General features: G+C 35.7%; 1 protein-coding gene across 1 annotated transcript in view; it reads left to right on the plus strand.

The window, feature by feature from the left end:
* The window catches only part of LOC150090186 (formimidoyltransferase-cyclodeaminase-like), a 158,260-nt gene that overhangs the window by 35,918 nt on the left and 108,384 nt on the right, over positions 1-13,958 (plus strand). Inside the window, exons 4-5 of the mRNA XM_090369004.1 lie at positions 3,434-3,522; positions 5,741-5,920. Coding sequence (XP_090225130.1) covers positions 3,434-3,522; positions 5,741-5,920 — 269 coding nt within the window. The remainder of the gene's footprint in view (positions 1-3,433; positions 3,523-5,740; positions 5,921-13,958) is intronic.

Below are 13,958 nucleotides of genomic sequence, written 5' to 3' on the forward strand. Positions count from 1 at the left end.
GTTGGTATGTAAAGCCTGGTAGCCACCAAGATTAGTTCCTTGAATGCTTCCCATTTTGAGTTTGCTGTTGGTAACATCATCAGTTGGTCCCACTGTATAGAATTTAAATACTGTCTCAGACCATCATAGTCGCCTTTACGAAAACAAAAACCCTTCCCTTTACCTCTGATGGTAGTTACCTCCTTGAGTAAATCCCACTTCAACACACTGTGATCACTGCCACCTAGTGGTTCGTTTATCTGCAGGTTCTTAATGCATGAAGAATCACTACTGATAATCAGATCAAGAGTATTGCTCCCTCTTGTTGCCTCACGAACATGCTGATGTAGAAAACAATCATCCAATAAATCCACAAAAGCCTTGCTAGTGTGCGAGTGACCAACCCACAAATTCCAGTCAATATCTGGGAAATTAAAATCCCCCATTATAAGACTCTCTGATTTACTGGCCCACTCTATTTCCCTGTACAATATATTATTATACTCATCAGAGTCATTAGGCCTATAGCACACTCCTACTCTCAATTTTGATTTCCCTATGCTTATGTCACACCAAACTGACTCGACACTGCCCTGTCCAGCGATGTCAACTGGCTTCACTTCCTTTGACTTTATGTGTTTCTTAATTAATAGCATAACCCCTCCTCCCCTCCTGTCCTGTCTACCCTTTCTATATACATTGTATTCCCCAAATTCCAGTTCCGCATTACTTATATCTGTGTGACACCACGTCTCTGATATCCCAACAATATCTGCCTTTGATGTTTTGAGCAATACCTCAAATTCATCAAATTTATTTACCAAACTCCTAGCATTGGTGTACACGCAGGTATACATGCACCTGTTTCTATTCTTAGCTACCCTAACACAACCCATGTGTTTACTTGTAACGCAATGACTACCAGCAGTCTCTGAAATATCCTGCATCTTGTTTTTCAGACTTCTGCTCATTTGAATAGAAGCAGTGCAAGAATCACTTCCACCTCTGCCAGTGGCTACTGTTAATCTATTAGTCCTTGTATCCCCCCCAACTAGCAGTTTTCCGACCCACCTAACACTGCCTCGACAGCATCAGCAAATATTCTTGCACCCTTTCTATTTAAGTGTATCCCATCCCTGTAGAAGCAATCTCTCCTGTTAACAAGTACAGTCCAGGCTGAAAAAAATTCTACCCCTTGAGCCTTGCACAATCCCTCCAGGGCCGAATTGATCGACAAGGCTCTCATCATATACTCCCTCCTATCGTGTCTGGGCAGAATTGCAGACACTTTCAAGTTCAACCCTAATTCACGGCTTTTTTTCAACAGTGACCTGTACTTGCTAAGTAATTCCGCCGGTCTCCTACTCTTAATATCATTAGTGCCAACGTGTACAACTATATCACCTTTTGTGCCCTTAAAAGATGATATCCGCTCTACAACGTCATCAACCTTTGCCCCTGGCAGACATACCCTGGTCCTATTCCACCTATCCTTTTTACAAAGCATGTTCCCCGTTTCCCTGACAATAGAGTCACCAACAACTACTAGTTCCTGTGGGACCAGCGCATTCTGCCTTAGGGGTTGCCGCTGTGTTGCGTGATGACCAAGTGCAAGCTCTGGCGTTGACGTGGGCAGCTGAGAGCCTGATGGGCCCCTCAATTTATTTCCTTCGAGGGCATCCACCCTGTCCTTCAAGGTCTCATAAAGGCCCATAACAACGCTGAGTTGTCGCCTGATTTCCTTGCACTCCTTACATCGTGCACACACAAAGACATCCCCCTTGGCAGTATCATGTCCCGTACCCGACTGCTCCGCAAACATCAAGCAAACAGTGCATTTTAATAGACTGTGATTCAGAGGGCAACTGCCCCCCTCAGTTCTCCCCTGAACCACAGCACTCCCATTAGCTTGAGCCTTTTGCTTTGCTGCTCTGGTCAGAGTCATGATTCCAATTTAATTCAATAAAATTTAAAACAAAAATTAAATCCTTATGTTATATATATATATATATATATTTTTTTTTTTTTTCGGTATCTAGTGTTCCCTTTATACAACTTCCGTATCACGTGTACCACTATAGTTATGTATTACTTATTTGTTACGATTAAGTCGTTATATATATATAGAGTTAAAAATACAATTTAACTGACAATAAAGTTTATCAAGATTAATAGATTTACTGATTAATTGACAATATTATATTATGCAGTATACTACACTAAGCTTATGCTATCGTGTAAAAATGGCGGGAATTCACGAACGGTATTTCTACGGACTCGTAAGTATTGATTAGCTTCGAAATCTCGCTATCTCAATTTAGAATAAACTAAGGATCCTGACTAGGTCTATAATCTACTTATAGAAGATAATTTGATATAACAATTGGTTAATAAATCGACTAAATTTGGTTAAAAGACCTCTCGTTCAATTTGTGACACGTGGATTTGATACCGTTACCGATACTAAGTAATATCTACGAAATCTCTGTCTAATTTAAACTTTAAACTAAGTATCGTAACTAGGAATATAAAGCTACTCTAGAAAATAAGTTAATATGACAATTTAAACTAATAAAGCAGAAAATAAATCAGGAAAAACTTCTCTGTTTGAAGAGCTTTAAGTGAAGGGAACAAAAGGGTAATCTTGCTAAGAAAAGTTTCATTTCAGTTCTGTAAATTGCGGCATCAGGAAACTAGATCTCATTGAGTTTTTTAAGGCTTTGAATTGGTTGACTAAATGTGGTAAACTAAATGTGGATAGCATCCTTACTCCTGCTTAGACAAAACATGTAAGGGGTGTAAATTTAAATTAAGGAAGGACAGTTGCACAATAGATGTGCGGAAATTTGCTTTCAGCCAGAAGGTAGTTGACTGTTGTAACATACTTCCATCTGGTGCTGTGAAAGTGGGTAGTTTGAATAAATTTAAGGAGGAAGTATTCAAATTATTAGACAGGTGATATGGGAAATTTTTTTTTTTTTTTTTTTGGTTGAGTCTATATAAGATTGCGTTCTTGCATCATTTGTCACTAATAATACTAACTCTGACATGTATTGGTTCAGTTTGGAATTATATCAGGGTAGGCATGTAGATCTCTTATCTCTTGGAGGTGAGAAATATTTGGCTATCACTGTTTAGATCAATAGAGCAACCTTTAGGACTTGTGCAATTAGTAGACATTATATATCAACACTCATGAGGTGTTAGAAGTGTCAAATGTGTAGATAACCTTGGCTTTATAAACTAATCATGATAACCTTTACTTTATATTGTAAATAAGAATTTCATATCTACAAAGGTCAAGATCTGTTACATTTATTATGAGAAGTTATAAACTATTTTACTACTGAAAACGTCTTATTTAAATTCTAATTTAATTTTTTTTTTAAATTGCAAAAACTTAATGATATTACTATCATTTTCATCTTTTGTTTAAATCCCTGTTGTATTTTAGTTTACCTCTATGGATATGCAGCACAACAAGATTACAGGAAGACAGTTCCACAAATAAGAGCTGATGAGTATGAAGGTTTGCCAAAGAAAGTAATTTATTCTTATTATTTGTATTTGTCATCATTTTACTATTTGATTAACTGTTATGCATTTATAGACTTGACTTATAGCAGTAAAAATTTAAAATAAAGTTGAAAAATGCTTAACCAAAACTTTGACATCAAAACTTGATTTTTTGAATTCTGTGTAAAGTATAGTTACATCTTTGCATGATATTACAAAGACTTGACTGTACTGAGTGAATAGAGTAACAAGTTATATGTAGTTTTTTATAATTGTGTTATATCTTACTTTTTTTTTTTTTTTTTTTTGGGTAGGGTGGAGGAAGTATTTTGGCATAAACTAAACTTTAATTTTATGCCCATGGGAATCTCCAGGTCCTTTTAGATAACAAGGACAACTACTTACTTTTAAATGATGAAACGGTGTCTTTGTATCATTTAAAATCATATATTTTATGATTTTTATAGAATCATATCTTCTATGACTTTTATAAAATCATATCTTATGTGATGTTACTCTGTCATAGTATTGTCACCGCAGAATTGCCATTCAGAGAGTAGTTTCTCTTCCAGTGAAACTACTCACTGAATAGCAATCCTGTGGTGAAAAATGCCTTTACCACTGCCAAGTTATAGTATCAAAGACTTCGGTTAAGTTAAAATAAAAAAAATATGTAGAATATTTTTATTGACCTTTTTGTGAAATAGTCACCATACTACATTTTAGGTGTCAGGACAGCACAGACATTTTGTCTTTTTATTTCTTTCTTGCATGTCTTGAAGTGTCATAGGAACTATTTACATGATTTAATTTTAATAAAACCTTATAAGAAATAAGTCAAGGAACTATTTACATGATTTAATTTTAGTAAAACCTTATAAGAAATAAGTCAAGTGGGATGATATCTGACAAGCATAGTGACTTGGAAACAAACCTTCCTTGGCTAAGCTACTTAATCAGGAAAATATTCCTTGTAAGATATCTCATGGGGGGGGGGGAAGAGAGAGAGAGAGAGAGAGAGAGAGAGAGAGAGAGAGAGAGAGAGAGAGAGAGAGAGAGAGAGAGAGAGAGAGAGAGAGAGAGAGAATGAACAAATGTTGAGGTGATTCTCTTGTTGGAGCCATACAGTGATACTACAATAAACCCACTTATTGACCAAAGATCTTGTTTTACTACAATCTTCATCCATATTAAGATTCATTACTAGAAAAAAGTAGTTTTGTCTGGGAAAAAAAAAAGTGGTAGAAATGCATCTTCCATTCTGTTTTTGCATGTATCTAATTACAACAAAGGTGCACCCTCATGGCTATAATTGTTGGAAAAGGATTGGGTTGAAATCCTGTTTCACTGAATGGAAGAGCATTTTTTTTTTACACAAATTACTTGATCTTTGGTAAGGGTTGCATGGTTAGACATAAAATCTGGTTTCTTATTGTGCATTGTAGGCAACTAACCAAATTCACTTTTTTTTATAAATCATCCAGGTGCAACTGATTTCCATGTAAAGACTTGAATGTTATAATGTAATTTTGCATTTTTATACAAAAAGTCCTTTGCAGTTATTTATGAAACAGATTGAGTGATATTTCATATCTCAGTCAATATAGTTAGATCTATTATATATAAGAATTATTTGTATATTATGCCCATGTTACTAGTGTATTAAAGGTAAGGTTTCAATTACCTTTAATACCTTTAATATCTTTGTTGAATTACCATAAAAGAAAGTGTTGCTGCTTTTACTTGAAGTTATAACTATTCATTATTGAATAGTTATGATATTGATAATTGTAATATACTGCATTATATTTTCAGTGATGTAATTGAGTAAGTTGTTTCTACATTCTAAACTTACCTTATGTCTTTCAAACTATGAAGCTGAACATCTTGATTTAAATTGAGTTGAAGGGAGTGAGTGTAGAAAGAAAATATAAAACAAAGCTTTTTCGTAGCTTAAGACGTTTCATGTCTTAAGCTATGAAACTCTACGTCTTTAAGCTATGACTCTACGTCTTAGTCAACAATATTTATATTTTTGGCTTTGCAATCAGCTTACAGCAAATATCTGACTGCAATTTAAAAGACATTTCATGAGTTTAGTTTGCAGAAGCAGTTTTAGTTTTACCATTGATATCTTAGCTGAATATTGGGAATAGTCCATATTCTATAGGTTTATATTTTTCATAATTCCAGATATGTTTGATAAATTCTAACTCATTTTCTTAGTTTTTTTCTGTTTAAATAGCTTACTCAATCAGAATGGAAACCAGACTATGGTCCATCTGAGTTTGTACCTCACTGGGGAGCTACAATGTCAGGAGCTAGAAAATTTCTTATTGCTTACAATGTTAACTTATTAGGCACAAAGGAACAGGCTCATCGTATTGCTTTGAATATTCGTGAGCAAGGCAGAAATAAGGAGGAGGTAAGGTTATTATTAGCTTGTCCCTTTCAGAGCTGTCATTTTTATTTGGTTTAAGTATGAAAAATTGTAATATTTTTAATTAAATATGCTTTGGTAAAATTTGTGATGTTTAAAAATAATTTCTAATCTCACGTTTTAGTAGAAGATAGAGTTGTAAGTGATGAAGTAAATAACAGAAAGTTTAACTTAATAATTGAATCCAAGAATTTAAGTTTATTTTTGATGACCTTTGTTATTTTCATACTGAAATCAGTGCTGCGAAGAGTTGAGCATGAGACTAGATAATTAGCAAATAAATAAATTTTTTCTTTGTACTCCGGGACAACCACATGGTCAGAGAAGTTCACAAGATAAAGAGAGTACAAGAAACAACATTGTATTTAGTAGTCATGGTCTTGAACCCCAGTCACTCAAGGCACATAAACTTATGCACTCTCACTCCTGACCACTCAGCTGCGATGGTCTAAATGCTTCCCTCTTTTTTTTTTTTTTTGTTTATTTAAAATTCTGCTGAATTTCATTTGTTTTAATGATTTGGAACATTCATTTAAAATGAAGAAGGAATTAAAATATTAAACTGGTAAGTTCATTCCCCTTGGAGAACATAAATACTTTTCCATATTGGTTCTTAAATAATAATAAAATTGGAAAATCCAAAAGCATTTAAAAACCAGTAATCTGAATGGGAGCCTTATGGATTATCATCCACAGTCATTTTAAAATTTGAATGGAAAGTGATTATTTAATCAAGAAACATCTTTGCATACCTATGATGCACTGATGTGCTTAAATTGCACATTACTATTAGATCTTTCAAAATTTGTTAAAAAGTCAAATCAGGAGACAAGCATTAAGTTGTCAGAACCATTTGACATAAGATATTATTATTTTATTATTATTATCATTTATTTTTTTTAAACAACATATTTCATGCCTTAATAGATGTACAGGGTAATTTGAAAATCACTACCTGTTTTTAAAAAGGTATCATTGGAGTACTATGGAACACAAAGTGACAACTTGATAAATGCAAGGTACTATATTTGTGTAGCAGTAATACCAGAATAGCATACTGTTTGGGTAGCATTAAACTCAGGGTAGTTGATAAGTAAAAATACGTTGGGGTAATATTTTTTTTTCTTATTTTTATGAAAACCCCAAATACAAAAGATATTAAAACTTATAGCATTTAGTACTGTGAAAGAGTTGAAGGTTGAGTATACTGATGATATGAATATCTGTAGATGACATGAATTTCTGTAGATTGTAATTCTCAGGAAATATATGTAAAGGAAGTTTGTTCCAGAAAACACAGGTTGAAGGGATAAATGAGAAAGAAGAAAAGTTGGTTCTGTGAGTTTGAAGTTGGAGAATAAATGCATGCCAACTGGTTGCAATATGTGTTTGGACTGGTTTTTAAGAGATTGGGCATATTTACAGGTGCCAATGGAAGTATCTATAGAAAAGACGTGAGGCAGAAACTAAACATCTATGAGACAGAGTGGGGAGACATTGCAACAGACAGGTCATTGATTAACCTGGCTACCCATTTTGAATGTAGTCTAGAAGTCTGAGAGAGGTTTGGGGAACACACTGCCTGAGATGTAGGAATAATATTCCATGGTAGGGTGGATTTCAGATTTGTACAGAGTAAGTAGTAGTTTAGAAGAGAAGTAATGGCAAGAGTGAAAAAGGAAACAGTTTTGTAGATCCAGATGAAGCAATATTTGTGATACACTTATGCCGTGGGAGATTAGAAGTTGGGTAATCCCTAATAGAGATATAAGATCTTGTGTAGAAATGAGTGTCATCAAAGATAAGCATAAGAGCAGTAAACTCTTTTTTGCAAAATATGACAAAAATGGGTTTTAGGATTGAAATTAACTAGGTTATCTTTGCCTCATTGAAGAATTACCTGAAGATCAGCATTTAAGCAAATGGTGATGTATATTCAATGAGTTGAAGCTGTTCGTGCAGGAAAAAGTTTCTCAAACTGGAAGTTGATATGCAGTGTGTTGTCATCGGCAAAATTATGGATAGAATTTACAATAAGTGGAAGAAAATTATTAATATACAAGAGGAAGACAGTGATAGAAAGAACTGAACCTTGGGAACACCAGCATTAGTAGAGAAGTTAGAAGACAGAGGGCTATTTGCCATTGCCTGCAGCAAGAGATCAGAAAGAAGACTGGATACCCAATTGCAAAAACACAGTTAACAGTCTATAAGATGAGAGCTTGTTTAGAAGACCTTTATGCTAAACATGATCAGTAGCCTTAGAAATGTTAAGAGCAACTGCTTGAGTTTCACCAAACTTTTCCATTGAATTTGTCCACAGGTAGCATAAGCCACTATATCACCAGTTGGTTGACACTGATGGAATTCATATTGGTAATTATTTGACAAATGGGAGGTTTCAAAATAGTTTAGGAGTTGGTTACAGTTAATGGATATCTCCATTACTTTGGAAAGAGTAGATGTAAGTGCAATGAGATGATAATTGGATGGGAGGAATTAGTATTAATCGTGGTAATTGATGCAAGAAAGCAAGCTTCTATGGCATCAGCCAAAAAAAATTGCCATTTCACCTATCCATTTGCTCCAATAGTTTGTCTAGTTCTTCCTTGAATTAATTCAAACTATGCACTTCCATAACCATGGATGGAAGCTTGTTCCAGCAATCAACCACCCTTTGGCAAAAGCAAACTTCCGCACTTCTATTCTGCAACCGTCCTTCCTCACTTTCAATTTATGCTCCCTCATTTGCATTCTGAGCAAGAGGAAAAATTCCAACAGAATTTGAGTTTGCTCAAGCCATTCAAAGCTTAAACACCTCAATCAGATCACCTCACACTGCAGTCTCCAGTGGCTGTAATTTGCAAAACTGAAGCCTTTATTAGTAAGAGCACCCCTTTGTTCCCCTCACTAATCTCATTGCATATCTGTGTACCCATTCCAGCAGTCTACATCCTTCTTAAAAAGGCTCCAGGCCTGTATGCAGTACTCAAAGATGTGATCTGACCACTGCCTTATGCAATACAATAATTACCTCCTTATCACTGTTGGCAAAATTCTTATATATCATTGACAAAACTCCATGAACTGTACTTGCAGCCTATCTGAACTGCTCAGATAACTTCATATCAGACTACACAAGTCTAGTGGCTTCCATGATTATTTACTTTAGCTGAGGCATATGATGCAACAAAAAGCAAACTATAAAAAAAAATCCCATTTCACCCATCTGATCATTCCAAATGTTTGTCTAATTCAGCCTTAAATTATCAACTTCCACAACAACAGATGAAAGTCTGTTCCAGCAATCAACTACCCACTGGCTAGAGGCAAACTTCAGCACATCTATTCTACAATTGTCTTTCCTCAATTTAAATCTATGCCCCTCAGGCTCTTAATCTGAGCAAGCGGAAGTATCCTGTCAGCATTGAGCCTGTTCAAACCATTCAAGGCCTTATACACCTCAATCAGATCACCTCGCAGTTGCCTAGTCTCCAGATGCTGCAACTTGCAGAACTTAAGCTTTTCTTCCTAAGCGCACCCGTTTGTTCCTCTCACCAATACCAATCTTGTTGCCCTTCTCTGTACTCTTTCTAGCAACTCTACATCCTTCCTAAAATGAGGCCTCCAGACCTGTACACAGTACTCAGGCAACGGTCAGGCCTGGTATAAGGCCTGACCGTTGCCTTATACCAGGGCTGGCCAATTTAATTTGTGATGTGATCTACTTTTTTAATTCAAAATGTGCTGCAATCTACCATCTCAAGAATATTGCACAATGGTTAAAAAAGTTAATCAACACATATTGAAAAATGTTTATAAATTTTAAAATTAAATACAATTCAGAATTCTTATTTTAAATTCATACGTATTTAAATTTTTAATTTATGTGAAGTTTTTGTCTTAATGTCATCTGCCAAGCTTTCAAAATCGGGGATATACTGTGATAAGGCAAACAGTAAAGAATCTTCTGTATGCAAGTCTGTAAGAGTAGAGCGATTCTTCGTTTGTTTCAAATACGAAAAGGCCGATTCACATAGATCTGTGGAACCAAAATAGGAATTTAAAAGTTCACTGCATTTTTTTACATTTGGGTACTTTTCTCGGCAAACATATTTACAAAAGTCACCTGGCTTTTAGGAAGATATCGTTTCGCAATGTAATAATTTCATTTTCAAGTAATATTTTCTCTATGTGAAAAATTTTGGCAATTTTTCTGCAATTTCTGAATAAGAAATATATTGAACAACGTCTTCAATCGTTTTAAAATCGCTAAATCTGGTTTCAAAATCATCCACAACTTTCTCAATTTCAGAAACATATTTCTCACCATTAAATTCAAAAACAGGATATTTTTGCAAATGGTCTTGCATATTTGCAAAATGATCGAATTTTTTTTCTTTTAGATCCTTAGCCTTTGCCAAAAATTGATATTTATATGCAGAAATACTACTAATCATGTCACCCACATTTTTATTTTTTCCTTGTAATTCCAAATTCAGATCACTTAATTTACTGGTAAAATGTGCCAAAAAAGTCAGATCACACAACCACTTCGTATCTTGAAGCTACTGATAATCATCTCCCTTTTGATCAACAAAGTTTTTAATTTCATTCAGCAAATTTCGAAATCTCTATAGAAACTTACTCCGACTCAGCCATCTCTCACATCTGTGTGTAATATCCTATCTGGTTCATTTTCATCCAGTTGCATTTTGAAAAGTCTCCTTTGAAGAGATTGTCCTCTGATGGAATTCACGGTTTTCAAAGCTATGTCCATAACACTTTTAGTATTTAATCTTTTTCTGGCTAACACTTGTTGGTGGATGAATACAGTGGGAACTCTAAAAATCTGGGAATTCATCATCCTTTTGGCACAATGCGATGAATCCATTAAGATTCCCTGTCATTGCTTTAGTTTCATCTATTGTTATTGATACGAGCTTAAATAGTGGTAATTTAATTTTTTTTAATAAAATTTTTGAATGCGCTAAATATATCAAGACCTCTAGTTCTTTCTTTTAACGAAACCATACCCAGCAATTCTTCTCTAGTGGCAGAATCATCAAAAACCATATGAGCAATTGAGCTGTATCACTGATGTTTTTAGATTTATCCAGTTGAAAAGAAAATGACACAATTAGGAATATTAGGAATATGAATTATTCGCTCACATTTTTACTCATTTTTTCGATGCATTGCATCACAGTATTTCGAGATAATTGCAGATCTTGAAGAGCACTTTTAATTTCATTTTCGTTCTTAAAATTTTCAAAAAGGGAATCTGTTATTTCTAAAAATTCATCTTTGATGAATTGACCATCAGAAAATGGTTTGCATTTTTTTGCAAGAAGATGAATCACTCTAAATGATGCTACAGTTACTACAGTAGATTGTAAATTAGGTGTCACAAATAAATTTTGTTGTGCAAATAATCTGGATTTAAGTTCTTTTAATTTATTTTTTCTAAGGTCACTATTAGGTGGAAAATTGGATTGGTATTTACTATGGCGTGCATTGAAATGCCTTTCTAAATTTCCTTTTTTGGGCATAGCCACGGAAGCATTGCAAATCAAACAACATGTTTCTTTTATCATTAAATGATACTTTTTACTCTTTGTAATTTTTTGCTTTTTACTCTTTTTCTTAGTATTCATTTTGAATCAAAGGGTATTAAATTAATGTATAAGTACTGTCCAGTTATTAATATTAAGTAAGTTAAATAAGAATTCAATGCATACACTATGCTCTCCACAACATAAATGCACGGATTTTCACTACACAAGCCTAGCAGCTGTGTGGCGACAAGGGTAGTCATGTGGTTCAATGGATTTTAATAAGCGTACGCAGTAGGGCGCATAATAAAATTTAGATTTTGACTAATCTATTTTATATACAGGGTGATTCACTACCAGTGCGACAAACTTGCAGGAGGTGTAGGGGCACAAAGACGAATTGGAATCACATAGCATTGCAGGGTCCGAAATGCCTTCGTCATGCGGTAGAGGATGTTGAACGGGAGGTCGTGTGAACAGCGATCCCACTGGAAGTCAGCATTTGCGAACCGTTTCTGTTGAAGAAACCAAGTAGCAAAAGTCCTCCTGAGTGGATAATCCGCAGGCTCCAATGATTGGACGCGTTGCAGATGGTATGAACTCATTTGGTTTGTTGACGGTATCCTCCATACAATGGATTGGGAAATACCCAATCGTTGGCCTATCGCTCAAGTACTCGTACTCGGGTTGCCTTCTGCAAGACGTAGGACATTCTCCTCATTTTCTGGCGCCCTCGTCGTTTGCTCTCGATTCATGGTACCTCTCGTGAAACAACCAGTCTCACATAACTTTTTGTGCACACGTGTGAAAATCATACGATGAGGAGCACGCCTGTGCAGGAAACATTCCTGGCACGAGCGCAGAGTGTCGCGTCTGCAGCTCCATACGCGAGGTGCATGTCGGCCAGTTCAACATTTGAATACTCGTCCATCCTATTGCCTCAGGAACCGGTTTGCAAATACTGACACAGCGGGATCGCTGTTCACGTGACCTCCTGTTCAACATCCTCTACCGCATGACGAAGGTATTTCGGACCCTGCAATGCTATGTGATTCCGATTCGTCTTTGTGCCCCCCTACACCTCCTGCAAGTTTGTCGCACTGGTAGTGAATCACCCTGTATATATTTAAAATTCGTCGTGATCGACCAAAAATTAAAGCTGCAATCGACTTGTTGGCCATCCTTGCCTTATACAAAGGAATAATCAACTGCTTGCCTCTGCTGGCAAAATTTCTATATATCATTGACAAAACTCCATGGCCCGCTCTGGCCGCCCATCTGCACTGCTCAGAGAACTTCATATCTGACTGCACAATTACCCCCAAGTCGTTTTCATTCTCCACCTCCCCGAGTGTAGTACCACACTGTTGGCAAGTTTCTCTTGGGTTACTGTTACCCATACGGAGTACCTTGCATTTGTCAATGTTAAATTTCAGTTGCCACTTCTCAGCTCATCTGCCTAACTTTTCTAGATCCTGTTGCAGTAACATACTGTCTTTACTGTCATTAACAACCCTATCAACATTTGTATCATCTGCAAACTTGGACATTAAGCCTGATATACCTTCATCGATATCATTGATAAATACACAAAACAACAATGGGCCCAGCATCGAACCCGGGGGACTCCGCTAATAACATTAGTCCACATAGAGCAGCAGTGTCCATTTATTACCACTCTTTGCTGTCTCCCACTCAACCATCCATTTATCCATTACATTAATTTGCCCTTAATGCCATATCGCTCCAATTTGTACAGCAGTCTTCCATGTGCAACAGTATCAAAAGCTTTCCTGAAATCCAAGTATATGATATTAACATTATTTTTTTCATCCAATTCCTTTGTGACCACATCGTAGTATCCAATCATATTGGTCAGACAAGACTTTCCCTTAATAAACATATGCTGTGACTGAACTATTACTGCTGCCTTATCTAAGTGATCATGTATCACCTCTTTAACCAGTGACTCCATTATTTTCATCAGAACAGAAGTTGAACTAACAGGTCTATAATTATTTGTCACCCTTTGAACCCCCTTTGTGAATTGCACATCTCGAGTCAATGGGGACCTCCCTTGACTCTAAGGATGTTCTCATAATTATGGGTAAGGGTTTGCTTACTTCCCTTGCTGCCTTCTTTATTATAACTGGATAGATTCCATCTGCCCCAGGTGCCTTTTTTATGTTTAACTTCAACAATTTCTCCTCCACTTTGTTCTCAGTTATTACAAAATTACTTATCTCCCTGTTAGTTTGATAAACTTCTGGCATTCCCCTCCTTGAATAATTCCTCATGTGTGAATGTAGATGCAAATATACTCATTCAGTTTATCAGCTACTTGAGCAGGATCATCAATAGTCAAACCATCTATGTTACGTGGACCAATCTGATTCATCCCCTTTCTCCTAGAGTTTACAAAGTAAAGAGCCCTTTGCTGTTTTTCTTTGCGTCCTTTGCCAAAGATT

This window comes from Mastigoproctus giganteus, chromosome 2 (assembly GCF_048544385.1).
Source record: "Mastigoproctus giganteus isolate SK-2022 chromosome 2, ASM4854438v1, whole genome shotgun sequence".
Taxonomy (NCBI): domain Eukaryota; kingdom Metazoa; phylum Arthropoda; class Arachnida; order Uropygi; family Thelyphonidae; genus Mastigoproctus; species Mastigoproctus giganteus.